The following is a 20,105-nucleotide window of genomic DNA, read 5'->3' as shown; positions in this document are numbered from 1 at the left end:
TGGGTAACATACATACATCTCACCCACCGGGCCCAGCTTCCAGCTCTGTGTGCAGCGGGATTCTTTCTGGGCGTTTCCCAGTTGTGTTTCCTCACTGCAGCAGTGCCTCCTACCCAGCTCCCCTAAGAGTCGCCAAGAAAATTCAGCCTGCAGAAGCAGCCCGACCACTGGAGGTCTTAGCAGTTTACTTAATCAAAATGCCTTCTGCATCAGAAAATGAAATGTATGTGTAATCCTGGCTTTGCCCCTAACACTAATGTGTGAGTGACAATAAACAAGGATATGCCTACACATAAAATAGATGTATTTCCCCTTCCAAAAAACAGCATGGAATGCTTGTCACCTCGGTGGTTTGCCATTTGTAGAACAGTTTGGTTGGAAGAATTTTTGTGCTATTTTTCTCTCCCTGGGTATTTTTTTTTTGGGTTTTATGCCTTAAAAAATATAATGAAGTGTTTAATGACTTCAGTCAAGGTGCTCTGAGATCTGCAGCACTCTCAAATGCCCATGGCCAGCATGGTCAACTCTGTGTCCAGCTGCAGGATCTAGGGAGGCCCCGACTAGAGCATCAAGACTTGGCCGGGGGTCTGAGTCCATCCAGCAGCCCTCGGAAAGGAGTGAATAAATAGTTCCATCTCCCAAAGCGCTACGTCATTACCTTTCTTGCAGATGCAGTAACTCGCCTGGAGTCCAGCTGACTCCTTGATGACACAGGTCTCCGTGGTGAGTGCTATTATCTGCCCTTGAACGGAAGACCCCAGCCCATGCAGGCTGTCTTCTGCAAGTCCATGCACAGCTGATGGGCCAGCTCTGGATGGCATGTGACTGACTCAGGGGCGGCTTTTGGGGTGAAAGGACCTAACAGACCCATGGCCTGGTGTACAGCACAGGGCGCTTCCAGATTCCAGACCTAAAAAAAGTCTTTAGAGACTAAAGGATTTTAATTCATCTGAAAATAACATGAAAGCGGGTCCCTGAGCTCTTCGCTAACCCTCTCTTCGTCCTTCCGTCCTTCTCACTTCTGCTCTACCCGCTGGAGGAGAAAAACCCTTTATGGAAATGCTCTTTAAAAACACGGCTGTTTCTTCACAAAGGCTCACACAACAAAACTGAAGCAAGTGAGTCAAAATTGGTAACCAGAGGCTGCATGACTGGGCCTTGAGTTATTTTTAATCCCACTAAAAACAGGGGCTATTTCACAAGCACCCTCTTCAGTGAAAGGGGCAGGTAGTCCTCCGTGCTCTCCATTCCAAAGAGGAGGGAGTAAAAGATAAAATGGCGATGGGTCCCAACATCCAATTCCATGATGCCTGTCGCCTGCTGTTTAGTCTGGGACAGCCGCTGGCTTTCATCAGTTTACCCGGCACCGACTGAGCATCTGCTCCCTTTGCGGTGGGCGCGCTACTCCCGTGGTGACTTCCGCCGCAGAAGCAGGGAGAGTCAGGCCCTGCACTTGGCAATGCCTCTTCTCTCCACGATCACCGAGTTTCAAGGTCTTTGTAGTTACCATGCTTAGAGCCTTCATGCCTGGGCTGCATCATCTTCTCTTAATTTTGATGGCATTGGACTCAGACCCTCCTCTTTTCCATTTGTTCCCCGAAACAAAAGTGAGAAACAAGAGGAGCCCAACACGATCGGCGAGACAACTTTCTGGGCCTTCGTGGGAACAGCTCCTGAATCACAGGTGGGACGAAGTGCCCTGGATGGTCTACACCTGCACACTGTTCCCTCCCCCACGGGCCACCTGCAGCCACCTGAGTGGTGGGTGGTGCACGCCGAGAGGTGCTGGCGGTGTAAACTCCATCCTGGACTTTGATGACTTAGTACAAAAAGACAGACTGTAAAATACCTCCTTAATAGTTTCTCACATCTTGATTCACATGTTGAAACGATATTTTGGATATATTCGGTTAAATCGTCATTACAGTTTTCCAGGTGGTCACGGAGAGGCCTGGGCTCCTTGGAAGCCCTACCTTTTGGGCTTTACCACCGGGGACCTGTGCTCAGAATCCACTGACCTTCCTCTTCGGCCAGGCCCCCTCTTTCAGTGAAAAGCAGGGACCTGCTCTCATCCACCCACCGCAGGCCGCCCTCCCCCGGGTGCCCCTCTCAGCCACCCTTACAGGCAGCATCCGGCTCACACCCTGCCTTTGGCCCCCTGTCACCCAGGGGCTCCCGCGGTCCCCCCTCAGCACCACCCAGCTGTGTCCACCCTGTGCTAGACACGGCGTCTCCAGTTCTCCCCCAGCTCGTCTGTCCCTCCTCCCTGGCCCCATCCCGGGATCTTAAGCCTCCTCCTCCCTCCTTCAGGGGCCGCCTCAGGGCGCCTCTGCCGCCCGCTGGCACCTGCTGGCCCAGGCTCCATCCACACAGGTGCCTCCTGAGGTGTGTGCTGCCAGACACAGCCGCATCCCGACAGAACAAGTCACTGAACAAGCAAGGCACACTTCGCAGAGCAGGGCCCAGCCCTCCCCGCAGGACGGGATCTAGTGTTCCTGCTTCTGGGCCCAAGGGCGGGCTTTTAGCTTCTTCTTTTGGTCCTCTGTAGCAAGCACTCTTTTAAGGGGTCTTGAATCCCAGGAGTCAGTCTATCGGTTCCCAGTCCCAGAGGCTCAGGGCTCCCTGGCACGAGGCCCTCAGGCCTCTCCCCTGTGCACAGCCCTCTCCCAGCCCGTTGGGGGATGAGCCCTGCCTCCTCAGGGTGCCTCCCATAGGATCCCCACCTTGCTGCCCTCTATGGAAATCGTCTGTTTGCTCTGCAGCTCCGTGAGTGGAGCATCAGTTCAAGGGCAGTCATTTGCAATGCAGCCTCACATCCCCACGGGGTGACGCAGACCTGACACGTGGTACCCAGCAGCACAGGTGCCTGCCACCTGATAGGGCTGTTGGACCATCTAAGGAATTTTACTGCAGAGACAAGTAATGCAGTGGCAAATGCTAACTTAGTCTGTGCCAGTAAACAATGAGTTTCCTGTGGGCTTTCATTTGCCAAGTACACTCCTTACTGAAAAGGCTGGGAATTGTTTGTGATTCGGACTCTTACTCCTTAATTTGGTATGCGAGAAGCAGATATTCCCTGGTTTCATTTTAACAAAAATGCAGCAAAATCCATGTTAACTTTTGTTGTGTTAGTCATACAACAAAAGACTTCAGGGCAGCATGTTTTTTGATGGCTAAAGGTCGACCTTTTAGTTTAATATCTGCTTCACACAGCTCGAGACATCATTAATTAAGTTCTTTTGATTGAATACTACATCCCAATCACCCAATATGTCTTTTCTTCTTTTTTTCAATCCTCTGCAAGACTGTTTTCCTTCACTTGCAAAGGTGAGACCAGAATTGAATGAACCCTAGTATCAACTTGACCGAGAACTGGAGCTGCTCTTCTCAAAGCCAGCCTCCCCTTCCTGGGACCTCCCTGCCTCTTCCGCGGGTAGTTACCAAAGAACGAGCCCTGTTGGGTTGGAGTTACAAATGGGAGGCCCCTGCCATCTTTACATATGTAAAGAAAACACTACTGTGCATGAAGAAACTTTAACTCCAGCAGTGGATGGTAGCACATCCTTGAGGCAAATGGATTTGGAAGCGAAGCCCCCCGAGCTGAGGGCAGCGGGTGGTCCCTGCTCCTAGGCTGGCAGCACAGTGCAACCAGGGCCAAAGCCCAGGCCGGTCTGCCAGCTGTGCTCTTATCACTTGGAGGCTGGGAGGGCAGTGAACTGACACAAGCACAAACCTTAAAACATTACACGGCCGGCCGACCTCTGGGGGGCAGATGCCTGGTGCTATTTCTCTAGCTCACCAGCACGGCACCTGGTCCATAGAAGGTGCTCCGCAGGTGTTTGTTGACAAGTGACAAGGCAGGTATAGGTCGTGGGAAGGGGCAGAAGAACAGACCCTCCTGCCTGATGGGAAGCTGAAGTGCCCACCATGGACGTGCCACAAGTGACCCTCTGCCGGACCTGCCTCCTTGTTCTCTGTCCTGCCCTCTTCCCAGCTGCCGGTCGCACTGTCAAAGCAAAGGTTCTGTGGGTCCTCAACCTGATCAGAGAATCCCCAGGTCAGATCCGGAGAGAGGATTCCTCGGTTTCCTAGGCTCGCGGTGACGCCCCACGTGCCCGGGGCACAGCTCCGTGCCTGCCGTCCAGGAACACTCAGTCAGAATGACCAACGGCACACACGGGATGCAGCCGGGGTTCCAGGACCATGGGCTCCAGACTTGGGGCCAGCTGGGGACCAAGGGGACAAGCTTTTACTCTTTTCTTAAAAAATAAATGTCTTTATTTTTGGCTGCATTGGGCCTTCGTGGCTGCATGTGAGCTTTCTCTAGTTGTGGCAAGCAGGGGCTACTCTTGGTTGTGGTGCAAGGGCTTCTCATTCCAGTGGCTTCTCTTGTTGCAGAGCATGGGCTCCAGGTACCCGGGCTTCGGTAGTTGTAGCACGCGGGCTCAGTAGTTGTGGCTCGTGGGTTCTAGAGCGCAGGTTCAGTAGTTGTGGTGCATGGGCTTAGTTGCTCCGCGGCATGTGGGATCTTCCTGGACCAGGGCTCAAACCCGTGTCCCCTGCATTGGCAGGCAGATTCTTAACCACTGCACCACCAGGGAAGCCCAACAAGCTTTTACTCTTGATTTTATTTACCCCACGTGACTTCACGGGGGCGGTGCGATGAGCCCTCTTTTACAGATAATGCAACAGTCTCAGACCCAATCAATAACTTGGCAAAAGTGATTCCGACGCAGGGCTGGGAAACTCGGTTCTAAGCCATTCAAAGGCTATTCTTTTCAGTCTTCTATCTTCTCTCCCTAAACATCCCTTGAATCCCTCGATGTCAATATGCACAGATGACATATATGACCTCTTTTCCAATTTATTAGCATTCAAGAAAGTGGAAAGCTTTTACTATTCTCAGGTTGTGTGTGTGTGTGTGTGTGTGTGTGTGTGTACGTGTGTGTGTTTTAGGAAAACAGGAAAGGAAAAAACCCTCCAACCATGTAAGCGGCAGGAACAAGCACCTGGCAACTACGAGGCAGAGAGATAATGAAGGAATCTGATTGGCCACGACACTGCATTCCAACCTTCTTCTGCAAAGTGGGAGCCCTGCCAGTGGAGACCTCCACCCCCCACCGGAGCAGACCTGTGCAGGCTTCCCCCCTCCCCCAACAGCTGCCACCCTGCCCTCACATGTGTGTCCCACGTGCCTGAACAGCTGGCCTTGAGCCATCTCTTCTCCTCATTTTGTCCTGCGTGCTGAGCTGATTTTCCACCCCCCCCCCCGCCCCCCTGAGCTGCAGGCACAGTCAGAGGCTGTTTTTGATGATAACTCAGCACAGGAGGCAAGCAGGGCCTCTGCCACCTGAAATTCACATCCTTCCATTAGAATTCCCTGTGGAAGCCTGGGACCAGAACAACCCACAGAACCAGTCAGGAACTGGGCTACACGGGGTCTGCAGGGGCCCGAACACGCCGGGCACACAGCCCATCACGTGCTTTGAGAAAGTACAGATTGAAAACTATGCTCTCTGCTGCTGGAAAACCTAGCCAGGATAAATCAAAGCTCAGAAAAGTACGTTTATGATCCTACTGCATTTGCAGTATACATTTGACTTAGATGCTAATTTTACACATTCCTAATATCTGGCAGAAATGACAGTCTCTCTGTAATTTCCAGTTTTAAAAAGTGCAAGAGATTGGATCAAATCTCTGGCATCTATCACGTGCCTGTGTAGAGAGGTCGGAATGTGATGGGATAAGAGGTAGTATGATTTTCCCTGGAATGACTTAATGGACTCTTGTTTTCCATTTATGTGATTCTATCAAAAGGTACACAATTTGGAAATTATATATTTTACACGTATCAGTAAAAGTACCTACTAGGCAAGTGTCTCCAGGAAACTTCTAAGTAACTACTCCAAAGCTATCCTATCAGACGTTCCAGCAACAACCAAGGGGCACCTGAGGACGTGGGCTGGGCTGCGTCACCTCGGCAGGCAGATGGCAGTCTCCCCGGGTCGCTTACCTCAGCGCACGGACAGACATGAGAAACACTGACGGGTCTGTTAGGGGAGCCCTGACGTGCGCATATGAGAGGCAGACAGTCTGTTGTAAATGGAGCCTCAGCTCCCACATGAAGGGGACTCTGTGACGACAGGGTAAGCCCCCTTCTCAAGGAAATGACGCCGCTTTTCGGCTCTGCAGGAGTGACTGCCTTCGGGATCAGGGATCTTGTCGGAAAGGCTACCTTCCACTGAACACCCTGTGGAAGTCACGAGAATGAGACTGTGTCTGAAGGACTGAAAGCGGTGGATTGTTCGGTCACAGGATTACCCATCACTGGTAATGAATTATGGGAGTAAGGTGGTTACCAACCAAATCCTTCTCTTAATGATCCACTATAAAAGGCAAGATGCCAAGATCTGGGTGTTTATGTGGGTGGGTGCGGATTTAAAGGCACAGCAGCGTTAGGGATGAAGAGAGCCGGTGTGTGGAGAAGACCCGCTCAGGTGAGCTGTCAGCACGCCCTCAAAGCCCTGCTCTTGTGATGCGTAACATTTAGAAACGTTCTGCAGCGCCTCTAATAAACCATCTGCAAGAGAAGACACGGGGAACAAGATGGAATGCTGACAGAGGACAAATGGCAGTGATGGAAAATGTGCCTGAAATAAATGAAAAACAGCATGTTTCTGAGGCCAGACGAGCCCTCCTGCTTCCTACGTCACCAGTGCGCGTTCAGAGAAGGAGCCCTCCCTCCTGGCCCAGGTCTCCTTACGGCCAGCGTCCCCACCCCAGACACTCCTCCATCACGTGGTCAGGCTGCGCTGCGGCAAAGGTCTATTCTAACCTGGGCAGCGAGATCTGTTAAACTCTGTTTAAGGCCGTGTACCTCTACTAGGACACACCCGTGTCACACTCTGGGGGATGCAGGGATAAATCATTGTGGCAACAAGTCTGCGGGATGAAAGTACCGCTGAACCCCATCACTGAGCTCCACCTTCTTCTAGAACGGCGCCCACCTCAGATCCGTTGCTGCCACTTTAATAAACCACCCCAAATGGCTGCACGTCAGCCATTCTCATGGCCTCCTCTTCTCAGGGGTTCCCACCGAGTCATTCAAAGTGGAAGGTGATGACGGTTGAATGCAAGTCCAAAGACAATGTTAAACACACTTCACCGTGTAACCGTAACAACACCAGACGTTCCCCACATAACTATTTGGGGAAAACGCCATTCTATTTCAGACTCTGAACAGGAAGGGGAGAATTCCAGGGAACCCTTTCCCACTCCTTATCTCTGCATGTTATTCTTTCAAAGGTTGGCTATTGTTGCTTATGCTTCCGTGCGTTTCTTGGTGAGAAAATTAATTAATAAGCTAAAATAATTTGCACTGAGTGAATCTGAACCTTGTTTCTAAATTATTTTTGGACTTTGGCTTTCCTGAATCATGGGTAATGATCTAAGTGTCCTTAGGAGAGTTTTTTCTCAGAAGGAAAAAAATTTACAGGTGTAGATCAGTGGCCCAAATCATATTGGTAAATTCTAGGTGGGGAAAAGGAAAACTGCTGGTTGGGCCTCAAATGATGCTGCCTTAATGACTAGGACAACATAACTCGCAACTTTTCCTTTCTGGGAGCTCCAGATAACAGCGCCGCAGGGAGGAGAAACAATCTGACGAAAGCTTTTACCTGCCGGCTGCAACTAAGCAGCCCACTTATAAACTGCTCTGAAGTTTAAGCAGAAAGCTCTTACCTACTCTAAATTCAAATGACAGAGCTGGGCAGACGGGTGAAGACACAAAGGAGGAACACAGCTGGGAAGGAAACACATAATGGACTGAACCGAAGGCAATAACCTGACAGGCGATACGGGGCTCAGTGGAGACCAGAAGACGAATCAAGTTAAGGCCGAGCTGTGACAGACCTGGGGCGGAGACAACATCGTGGGTAACGAGCGGCCTATCAAATACTGGGTGAGACGCTCAGCTCGCCCTGCCCCCAACTGCTAAAGCCCAGTCCTCTTCCCCTCTGCCTCCCCAAGCTGACCCCACCCCACGAGGCCCAGCCCTCAGGCAGCAGTAAGCGCCAGGCACCGTTTTAAGCCACAAAGAGGAAGTGGAGTTTGCCTAAGAACCTGCTAGAAAGCGGACTCGCAGCTGGGCTGTCTGGCCTCCTGGCCTCCCTTGACCTCAACGTTACTCTGCCTTATGAAGGGACCGATGGGTCTTTAAGTTATGGAGGAATATTATCAACACATAAGCAAAGGCCGGTCTGGAGATGAAGGTTTAGTAAGAATCCATGAGGAGGAATTATTTCCCTGCCTGGGATGTAGGAGTTAGGCCTTGAGGTGTGACACCTATGGGGTCAAGTCTAGAGCACAGGAGAACAGGGTAGAGGACACAGAACAGAGTGGATTTGGAGTAAGGGGTTTGTGGGGGGCGGGAGGGGCGCGGCGCATTACACACGCACCCCAGGAGACAGGCTAACTCAAGGGACGCATTCTGTGGTCGGGGTCGGGGGATGGATGCCGCGGAGTGTCCACGTGACTGAGTGTGCGCACCGCCCAGAGGGCCAGCGGCAGCCAGGGGTGCCAACACGCCGTCTTGGCTTCGGTCTGGCAAGTAAGAGTGACCTGGTCAGAGAGCAGCCAATTCATAGAAGTGGTGCTGGTGGCGCAGCTGGGGCCCCAGAGAACAAAGTAAGAGTCTGAAGGAGATGCAGCCTTTGATCTGCTCCACTCCAACTACGGACCAGTAAAGGCACATGAACGCGAACACCTTTCACCGGAGATCCCTCCCCGGTCAGAAGTGCAGCTCCTATGCCGTGGTGGTTGAGCTCCACACAGTCTAGGGAGGTGCTGGGGGTCCAGATCTGTCCCCAGTCCCAGGGCCAGCAAAGCACACGGGGGGGGGATCAAAGCTGGCCCCCGACTCTCAGCCACCTCACCACTCTTCCCATCAGCCTCATGTTGTTTTCTCATCTCCACAAGGTTGATGTGTCTGTGCTCGCCTGCAGCGTCACAAATGAGGCGACCTTTAATAAACATTCCCTCGGAGCCTCTCGTGGGAGTTTGCATCTCCCCTCTTCATCTCTGGCGGCTGTAAGGTTTTTCTTTTCTTTTTTTCCTTTTCTAAACCTTACAATGTGCTCTTAAGGAAAGATTTCAAAACAGGCATTGCTGGGCTTCCCTGGTGGCGCAGTGGTTGAGAGTCCGCCTGCCGATGCAGGGGACATGGGTTCGTGTCCCGGTCCGGGAAGATCCCACATGCCGTGGAGCGGCTGGGCCCGTGAGCCATGGCTGCTGAGCCCGCGCGTCCGGAGCCTGTGCTCCCCAACGGGAGAGTCCACAACAGTGAGAGGCCCGCGTACCGCAAAAAAAGAAAAAAAAAAAAAGGCACTGTTAAATTCTGCTAAGAGCAAAACTAACAGTTCTGAGCCAAAGAGTGCTTGTCCTCCGTCGGGAGCTGCCTGCAGTTGTGACCGGGCTGCTGTGACGCAGGGACAGAGCCGTGGACTCGGCAACAGGCTGCCCTGTGCACTCGCCGTGGGCACCTTGTCTAGACGTGTGACTTCCAGAGCCTCAGATTTCTCCACTGGCAAATGGTGTTAGTAACAACACAGGATTGTTAAGGGAATTACATGGCTTGGATGGGGTAGCACTATGTGAATAATAGGAATGACCCCTTCTTTTTGTTTTCGACCCTCCCTTCCAGCCAGAGAGCAGGTGACTCCCAGGTGAAAGAGCAGATGGGCATCTCCTTTCGTGAGTGGGCAGGGCAGCCCCTCTGTTTCTGGGGCCTTCGCTGAGGCCTGAGTCTGGCTGGCTGTCGGGCTTCAGGTGCCACGCCTTGGGGGCCCTTGTAGGGAAACCGCCTCAGTGGGGTGGGGAAGGGTCTGAGCGGCCCGCACGCTGCTCCCTTCTTTCTGGCTTTCTTGCCGTCTCCAGGGAGAGACGAGGACTCTGCAGAGGGAGCGAAGGATACTCTCAAATGGGCTTCTTTCTCCAAAGCAGAATGAAAGTGAAGCCTTAAGGAATTCACATAAATCTTAACACCTCTCCACTGCCCTCCGTCAGTCCAGCCCTGGCTGCTGACACCCCCCTCCCCGGAGTGTGGGAATGTCACCGTCGGAAGCACATTGCTGCTTCGCTACACGGATGGGCCAGGCAGGAGGGGCTGTATGTCAGTTCCTGCTGTGAGTGTCCAGTGGGGTGTCCGCGCACAGTGGGCAGCACAGACGAGCCAGACTGAGACCCCAGCCTCATCCTGGCATTAGTTCCCCCTCCCCCTCCCTCTTTAACGATGATCCCAGTAAATGATAGTATTTGATATACATCTCTCTGTATCTCCGCCACGCTGACTGCCTTTCGATAAAAGCTCATAAAACAAATCAGAAATGACCAAAAGTAGGTTAGGGGAAAGGTGAGAAATAACAACTCTGAAATAATTCTAAACCAGTGTATGATTTTAGCCAAGTGAGCTGATAAACTAGGCCATTCAAATATATTACACCAATATTTTCTCCAGCAAGAGACTGCTTGTTGGATTTGCATCCAGTTTCACTTTAGGACTTAATTCCTGGTTTTAAAAAAAAAAAAAAAAAAACGGGAGGGGAATTTTCCATTAGCTGTATTTTACTTAGACCCAGAACCAAAGCCTGGCCAAGGCGTCTTACAATATATAATCAAGCATAATTACATTCAAATATTAAACCACCATCAGCTATTAGAAATAATGAAATTTCTTGCATGCAGTCATCGCATGAATTGCTCTGGCGATTGTCAGACTCCCTCATCAAGAGAATCTGCCTGAAGTTGCAGGGATTTCACTGGCCAGAGTGTTGCAGGCCATCAGCAAATCTGTGGACTGGGGCGGGGTGGGAGAGCTTCCATCAACGCTGCAGCATGAGAGGAAGTTCTCTCTCTAATGACATCCTTGGATGAACACGTCTGTGGCATAAACAGCTGAATTCCAACAGTAATAAACATTAGTCTAAAGTAATTAACGTACTGGTAGAATTTTAGGCTATGTGATAATAGACAATGCAATAAAAGCAATTCTACGACTGTCGGAGGGGCCCTGTATGATGTATTCACAGTGCTTGCTGATATCCTCCAAATTTTTGTTTTTGTAATAGAGAATTTAAATTATATTTAGCTCAAGCGGGCATTTCAATTTAAATCCTAAAAAAAAAAAATCGAGTTTCTCTAAAGCATTTTAAAGCAGTCTTGCTCATAGTACTTATTTGCTTGGCCAACTCTTCGTATAGATAAGAAAAGTAAATGGCAGGCCATTAGACAAAACATCCAATACTCTGGAATTACCCACGTCCAGGGTAATGAGGCGTCAGTGGAAATCCTGTCGATTTACGTGTGTGTATACGTATGTATGTATGCATAGATTTTTTTTCCTTCACTGTGGCATATTCCACTTCTTTGGGCAAGTTATGTGGATGCGCTAGCTTCGTGATTCTCAAGCCAGATTAGAATCACCTGTGGAGACTTTTAAATCTGGTGATGCCCAAACCAATTAAGTCGGACTTTCTGGGGCTGCCGATGGGGAGTGGGCAGTGGCGCTTTTACAGATTCCTGTCACCAGGGCTGAGAATCGCTAGCCTAGGGCCATATCTCCACCCTCACCACCCGTCCCGCTCTCTTCTCTCCTCCTGTCTGCACAGAGACCCCGAAGGGAACTATAAAGGCGCACACTCCCCGAGGCAGGGTCAGCTCTGGTGCCTCCAACTCCTGCCTGGGTTCTCAGGCTGCACAGTCCGGGGGGCCGAGCAGGCCTAGCAAAGGGGCCGGCGAGGTGGGGGGCTGGGTGGACCGGTGAGCACGCCCCCAACTTGTAGGAGGGGACCCCCCAGGGCCAGCCTGTTAGCCATCAGGAAGGTGAGCCCAGGGCTGCCCGATTTTCAAGAGGAGGCAGAAGTCTGGGTTTTCATGTGAAAACCTCTTGGTTTTTAAACGCTTGCAACGAATTAAACATTTATGAAAACTCTGTGCTGGCCACACAGGCACCTGCGCGGCCAAGCCTACAAATACCAATTTACAATGCGTGCGCGAGCAGAAATACCCTGGCTGCAAGGACAACTGGATAAATATCTGCAGAAGGAAACACGAGCAATGTCTGGAAAGTTGTCATTGTTTGAACAGTAGAGATAAATCTGCATTTGCTTATTTGTAATTTAGTGGTGCTCTCCGGCACCAAAGAGTATAACTTATATTAACAAGCCCTCAAAAAGACTGTTACATGAAGGACAATTTAAACCCATAGGTTTACAACCACTGTAAAGCCTACAAGCAACGCAAGCAACACACCCACCCAACTTGACTGTCTGAGAGCCTCAGGACAGAGCTCCTCACGCGGCCGTGTGATGCGGCTCTCGTGGGCGTCTGGCTACTGCTGAATGGGTGGCGGGGAGCTGAGATTCTATCGTTACTACAAGCTCTCTGGTGATGCTCGTGTGACAGATCTCAGGACCAGACTTCGAGAAGCAAAGCCTTAAAAGTCACGTAGGCTGGTTATAACCCCAGGACCCTTCCAAACAATAAGACTGATTCTCCCTGAAGGCCTGGCACCCATTAGGAGCTCAATAAGTACTTGCCAAGCGATGGAGCAAACGAAATTAACTTGGAGCATCCCCAGTGCAGGGCAAGCAAAGTGCTGGGCGGACGCCGCTGGAGGTGGGGACAGGACGAGGGGACGAGGCAGCAGAAGGGTCTCGCCATCCGGCTGGGGAAGAGGCATGACCACAGGGCAGTGGCAGTGAGGTCAGCTTGCGGTTTCTAACTGGGAGCTGTCAGGGGTACCCCCAGAAGACACAGTGAGTCTCAAGTTGAGGCCTCTGCGAATCGCCCGGAGGGGTTTGGCTTTGTCCCTTTGGCCGTGGGGAGCCAGGAGCAGCTTTTAAGCAGGGACGTAAGGTGATCAGATGAGGATTTTAAGAAGATCATCATGATAGTGATGTGATGGAGGGCTGCTGGGAGGAGACCCCCAAGGGTTCTTGTTTAGAAACTAAGTTCAGGATGGTGGGAAGGTTATGTGTACTGCTGGCTGCTGGGCCTTCAAATTTCCATTCCTGCTACAGAAAATAAACCTCCTAAGATGGCAATGGCCTTATAACTCTGGTCTCGCTTAAGTGCCTAGTTACAGATGCCTGAGAATCTTTTACCCAAAGGAATCTGTGTCTCTTTGCAAGGAATAAGCCCGATGAAAACAATGATACAGAAAGAAGGCAATCTCTGGTTGTTATTAATTCACATGGGGGCCTTCAGGAAACAGTGAAATCAGCTTGTAGAAGAGAACGCACCTGACAGTTAGTAAAGCTGAACAACTTTACCTCCAAACAAATGACATTTAGTCACAAACCCCGAATGATCTCTTTCCCTACGAAAAAGGGCTGCTGTTAAGAAAGTGAGCATGTCCTAAGCCCTACATCCTGTCATTATTAATTCTGCTTATGTGCATGGATAGGAATTTATCACATTTGTTAAATAAATAGGAACTGAAGTAGGGCCATGAACAATACAAGCCAGAGCCCTTTCCTGTAACAGGACAGAGACCTTGCACAGAAGCCCAGCATTTCAGAGGGAGAAGGAGCGGAACCACCCTTTCCCTGCAGTGGAGGCCCTGTAACATGATCCCTGTGCTTTCCGTGGTGGAACAAAGGACCCCTGCCTGTTTTCCCATAGCAGTGCGTACTTCTCCCACAGCAATTATTTTATTTTGCTCAAAGCGTACAGTTGCGGAAAGAGCAAGCATGGATTTTAGAGTCAGATAGATCTGGGTTCCAATCCCAGCTATTCCGGAGTCAAGCTGTGTGACCTTGGGCACGTTACTTTACCTCTCTGGACCTCACATTTCCTCCTCATAAAGCGTCATCTCATCTGAGATAGACATCAGTTCAACCTAAGAGTAATTACACATTCCAAGCCCTGAAAGTCCCGTAGATACCTTGAGAATCCATTTCAGTCTTCAGTATGTTTCACTTTTTTTTTGTTCAATGAAGGAAGGTGGGCTGCCCTTCTATCCCAGGGTCCCGGTGGTCCCTTCACATGATAAGAGCAGCAACGGGTGGTTGGGGAGATTAAACGAGATACATGTGTAAAATACATGGCACCTAGGGTTAAATACATAATATTTTCTTTCTCCCTAATTTACTCATTGATGTCCCTACCTCTCTGACCTCATCTCAGCATTTGTCCATACCGAGTGTGAAGCTGAGAGCAGAGTGAGCAGGTCAGGTGGCCACCGTGACTGAAAGTTCTGGGAAAGGTGGCTCCTGGGCCTCGTGGCCTTGTTCTGTATCCTGAGTGCACGTCAGAGGTGTTTGAGGGTGTCTATGATGCACGAGAACGACTCGTTGATGGTCCTGTTTCCACAGGGCATTGTTCCCATATAAGCCTCTCACTGGTGACTTCCAGCTCCCCAAGGAATTCTTTCCAAATGGAATGAATGTTCTAGGTAAATGTGGGGACAAGCCCAGCCTGGGGCGATGGGCCAGGTGGCAGGTCTCCAAGAAATAACCAACAAAGGTTAGAACATTTCACTCAGTTTGAAAGAAAATATGCCCACTGTCGAGGGCAGCGAAAGGACAGTACAGCCTTTGGTATTTCAGCCTTTATTTCCAAACTATTTTTTCCCCACATTTTAGTGATGGGCTGTAACCTGGACAAACTCTTTTTAAGCACATTGATGTTTTTGTCTGTCTGTCTTTTGTTTTTTCTATTTTCTTAAGATTAGGCATAATCAGCGGTGTTAATTTACACCAAATGAACTTAGCCATTTGTGGCTCACCAAAGAAAATAGTTCCACCGAGAGATCCTTCAAACAAAAATTTTACAAAATTATGCATTATAATAATAGTGATCATTTATACAACTTCTGTAGCTAGTTTAATCTGTGTAGTAAAAATTATGAAAAAGTGGAATTGTGATTATAGCTATTATTTCTACAAGGACACAACCTGAATAAAAACTGTTTTTCCCCAACAGTTTTATTCAGACAGCACAAGAATGGAATTTGCAACAATTCAAAAAACTTACATATACTTCTAACTGAATAAAGTTTTTATTGGGTAATTTAAAAAATACATGTTTTTGCACTAAGGAGTTCTAGACCCTTAGCTTGTTAGTAAAGTTAAGTGAATGAGTGAATGAATGAATGAACGAGTCAGCGGCTGTAAAGAAACACAGCCCTAAATGAAGTCAGCAGGGTCTCCGAGAGCCCACGGCAGGGAGGACAGGGGGATCGGAATTGTGGGCCCAGCTGCCCTGGTTCATACCGCTTTCTCTCCCAGGAGCAAGAGCCCACCATCTCCCCTCACCCCGGTCCCTGGGCCCTTATTGCCCTTCCCCTGGGTTCCAGGAGCTGCTGGGAGCCCCCTGCCCTGAGTTCCTGTCCCCGAAATCCTCTCCAGGCCACACTGGGCACCTGCCTGACTCCTTCTCCAGCATGAGCTCTGAGATGCGTGGAGGCTGGGCCCGGGCCCACCTCGTTTACTGCTTAGCACAAGAGATGTGCTCAAAAACGATCTCTGGTGTCTCTCAGACACCTTAGAAAAGATCTTCCTTATTCACATTTAAGAGACAGTTACACAGAGCTTATTATGTCCCTGTTACTCATTGTTCTAAGTTTAAAAAATTTTCCAAATTTCAACCTCTCAAAATTATCAAGCCCATTACAGGGGCAGAAACTGAGGCAGAGTGGGGCTGGGCAAGTCGCTCGAGGGTCCAGGGTTGATCTGCAGGATTTGGAGCCAGCAGTGTGGGCTCAGACTCGGTGATGGCCGCTTGGAGGGAAAGGGGCCTGGGGTTTCTCGTGATGCAGGAGCCAGTTTCCGGCGACAGCATCACCCCCACGAGGTAAGGGTCTGCCAAGCACAGTCACGCCTGCCAGCTGGGCTCTCCTTAGGGGGAAGTGAAATTGCCTCCTACACTTCTGTCCACTGGCCCCCTTCTGCTCTCTGGAATTGCCTTGAAACAGTCCATTTTCTCTTCCTCATAAAAAATCATGGTCTTATTGTCCATATAGATGTCACACCTTTACCTGCCTTTACAAACGGTCCACAATTCAGTTGTTTTCCCCAAATGGAGATAAGGTTCATTTTCATCATTCTGATTTAGTGAGATTTTGTTATTGGTAGAACAGGGTGCATCCAGAAATGTGGTTTTCCAAAAGTATATTTAAGGCTAATTTTCAAAATGGTTGGAAAATTGCTACATTCAGAATGCCAGCCGGAGGAAATGGTTGCCTCTGGGAGGGCTACGGGTTTGATGCATGGGTCTGACAGTCACCATCTGTGCTTTCTGCAGGGGCGGCCACACCACGCAGGGATGTGCAAGGTAAAGATGCAGTCGAGGACTTTAAAGTAAAACAGCAGTGGGCTCACTGAACTGATTAAATCCCACTTCCCACCATGGCGTGTGTTCCACCTGCATCCAGCCTTCCCATCATGGAGCACTGCACGCGGAACCTAAAACTTGTTCTTTACAAAATTCGACGCATTACAGATAGGCTGTTTCTGAAAAGTTATTTACACCACGGCCTTTCCTATTTATGAAAATAAAAGGAAAATAGAAACTCAGAGCTCAGCCATTTCTACACAAGGTAGAAATGCAATCATCTGAAGAAGAGATAGCAAGTTAACAGGAAGAGAGGCAGAACACAAACAACAAGTAGAAGGAAAAATAAAACGTAACAGGAATGAAGATGAAACCGGAGGGAGCAGAAAGGGAGAACAGACCTAGTATGTAATACAGAGCAAAAGACATGAAAGATAAAAATGAAAAATTCTAGCAAAGTAAAATTGAAATAAAAAAAGAATTTTTAAGGAAAGATTAGAGAAGGAGACCCACCAAATACGTAACTAGTGTCTCTGAGAAAAAACAAAACAGTAAAACAAAATAAATACCTGTATATATAATAAAAGATACCCTTTCCTGAACATTTTCAATCTATACGCTTAAACATACTTGAATCTATACACTGAAAGGGCTACCATGGGCCACATCAGGTGAATGAGAATACAATACCAGGATGTATCTTAGCAAAGTTATTGCAGTTTAAAGATGAACACTGATTTGGGCAGCTAGGAAAGCCTCCGCTCTCTCCTCAGACTTCCAAAAACAGAACCCAGGAATGGCAGGGGAGATGGTGAGTAGGAAGTGCCAGGAAGCCACTTCCTCTCTAGACAGCAACTGCACTGGCAGGATGTCTGATGTAACTATTTTGGAATTCTAGAGTCTATCTGAAGGCTTGCAGCTTCCAGGGGAGTATTGGATGGTAGATCACAGTTAATTTTGGTTAACTCTGGCTCTTAGCGCAGCGGTGGCTGCCCATTCCCCACCCTCGATCCTGTGGCAGGCAGCTGTGCCCACGTTCCTGGACCAGCTTGCATGCGGCCTGCAGGAGCCAGGTGGGCAATGAGGACTGTGTCCTCCAAATACCAGGACTCTGTGTTCTGGCTGCTTCTGACCATGGAGCTGTGGGCACGGAGGCAGATGCTGTTGCTGCAACCCTCACTGGCCGAAGTGGCTTTCATGGTATTTAAAGAAGGAGCACCTTTAAGTTTCTTTGCCTTCATTCTCCTCTCCCCCTTTTATCCCTTTTGGGAGCCAGGTACTTAAGGATTAGAGCATTCAAAAGCAACTGCATAAAGGGAGAGTTTAGAAAGTCATTACACATACCCAGGGAAAGATGTGGCTCAGAAAAACCCTAGAAAACCTTACGTTTATACCTCAGGTTGATCCCCAGTACAGAAACACTCTATAATTGTTAAAAACAAAAACAAAACAGCAAACCCTGGGCGAGGGGAAAAATGTGATTAATAGAGACACTTAGTATGAGATTCAAACGTCCAGTTTCCCACAAAAAACAACAGGGTATATACAAAGAAGTAGGAAAGTATGATCCATTCAAAGGGAAAATATAAACAGACAGAAACTGTCCCTAAGATAATGTCTAGTAAGTCTGCCATCCTGCTCAGATGGCAGACTTACTAGATAAAGACTCTGAAATAACCATCTTAAAGATGCTCAGAGAGATTATTAGATGCTTAAAGATGCTTAAACAGCTAAAGGAAGACGTGAACAAAGTCAAGAAAACAATGTATTAACAAAATGAAAATATGAATAAAGAGAGAGAAATCATAAAAAACTAAAAAGAAATTCTGGAGTTGAAAAGTATAATAATTGACATGAAAAATTCACTAAAGGAATTCAAAAACAGATTTAAGCAGGTAAAAGGAAGAGTAAACTTGAAGATAGGAAAATTGAAATTATCAAGTTCTGAGGAATAGAAAGAAAAAAGATTGAAGAAAAGTGAACAAAGTGTAAGGGACCTATGGGACAGCATCAAGTGGATCAACATATGAATTGTGGGGGTCCCAGAAGGAAAAAAAAAGAAAGAGGGAGGGGAGAGAGAGAGAGAGAAGAATACTTGGATAAATAATGGCTGAAAGCTTCCCAAATTTTAGGAAAGATATGGATCTACAAATTCAAGAAGCTCAATAAACTCCAAGTAGGATAAAGTCTAAAAGAGCCACCTTGAGACACACTGTAATCAAACTGTTGAAAGCCAAAGACAAAGCGAGAATCTTAAAAACAGCAAGAGAAAAGGAACTCATCATGTACAAGGGATTCTCTAGAAGATTATCAGAGGACTTCTCAGCAAAAGCCTTGCAAGCCAGAAGGTAGTGGGATAATATATTTAAAGAGCTGAAAGAAAAAACTGCCAACCAAGAATTTTACATCGGCTTTCTTTCAAAACTGTCTTTCCAAACTGAGGAAGGAACTAAGACATTTGCAGACAAGCAAAAGCTGAGGGGATTCACTGCCACTATACCTGCCCTGCAAGGAGTGTCAAAGGGAGTCTCAAGTTGAAATGAAAGGATGCTAGACAGTAACTCAAAGGCATATGAAAGTATAAAGTTCCCTGGAAAAGATAAACACACAGACAAATATTAAAATAAGTATTATTGTAATTTTGGTTTATAACTCTATTTCTTATGTTCTACATGAGTTTAAAGACTAGTGCATCAAAAACGATTATTAGTCCAAGTTTTTGAACACAGAGCAGAAAGATGTAATTTGTGATGTCAGTAACTGAAAGATGGTGAGGATGGAGCTGCACAGGAGCAGAGTTTTTATATGCTGATGAAGTTACGTTGTTGTAAATTCAAATGAGAGTGTTATAATTTAGGATGTTAAATGTAATCCCCATGGCAACCACAAAGAAAACAGCTGCAGAGTATACACAAAAGGAAATGAAAAGTGAATTAAAACATTTCACAACAAAAAATCAGCTAAACACAAAAGAATACAATAATGCAGTGAATGAGAGACAAAAGTCCTATAAAGTATACAGAAAACAAATAGCAAATGGCAAAAGCAAATTCCTTATTATCAGTAATTACTTTAAGTGTAAAATGACAAACCTCTCCAATCAAAAAAATAGAGGCTGGCAGAATAAGTAAAAACCCACGATCCATCTATATGCTGTCTAAAAGAGATTCATTTTAGATCCAAAGACATAAATAGTTTGAATGGGAAAAGATATCCCACGCAAATAGTAACCAAAGAGAGTGGGGTTGTTATACTACTGTCTGAAAAAAAGAGACTTTAAATCAAAAAGGGTTACAAGAGAAAAAGGACATATATATTAAATTATATATAAACACTTACATACCTAATAACAGACTCTCAAAATATACGAAGCAAAAATTGACAGAATTAAAGAGATAAATAGTTTTAAAATAATCACTGGAGACTTCAATACCCAACTTTCAATGATAGATAGAACAACCAGACAAGAAGATAAGTAATGAAATAGAGGACTTGAACAATAAACCAACTAGATCTAACAGACATATACAGAACACTAGCCCAAGAACAGAATACACATTCTTCTCAAGTTCACATGGGACATTCTCTACGACAGACCCTATGTTAGGCCGCAAATCAAGTCTCAATAGATTTTAAAAGACAGGTATCATACAAAGAATCTTTGTTAACTATGATAGGATAAAATTGGAAATAAGTAACAGCAGGAAAACTGGAATATTCACACATTTGTGGAAATTAAACAACACACTCTTTTTTTTTTTTTTCGGTACGCG

The 20,105-nt window shown here is 47.7% G+C and overlaps 1 protein-coding gene across 2 annotated transcripts in view; it reads right to left on the bottom strand.

The window, feature by feature from the left end:
• L3MBTL4 (L3MBTL histone methyl-lysine binding protein 4) overlaps positions 1-20,105 on the bottom strand; it is a 300,018-nt gene that overhangs the window by 20,342 nt on the left and 259,571 nt on the right. The window contains exon 16 of one of the 2 annotated variants that reach the window (XM_027088566.1): positions 19,094-19,114. The exons of the other annotated variant lie outside the window; for it this stretch is intronic. Coding sequence (XP_026944367.1) covers positions 19,094-19,114 — 21 coding nt within the window. The remainder of the gene's footprint in view (positions 1-19,093; positions 19,115-20,105) is intronic. 2 annotated transcript variants of the gene reach the window in all.

The sequence above is a fragment of the Aethalodelphis obliquidens genome, unplaced genomic scaffold (assembly GCF_003676395.1).
Source record: "Aethalodelphis obliquidens isolate GAN/ISIS:26980383/991018 unplaced genomic scaffold, ASM367639v1 scaffold63, whole genome shotgun sequence".
Lineage (NCBI taxonomy): Eukaryota > Metazoa > Chordata > Mammalia > Artiodactyla > Delphinidae > Aethalodelphis > Aethalodelphis obliquidens.
This window is presented reverse-complemented; position numbering and strand designations above follow the sequence as displayed.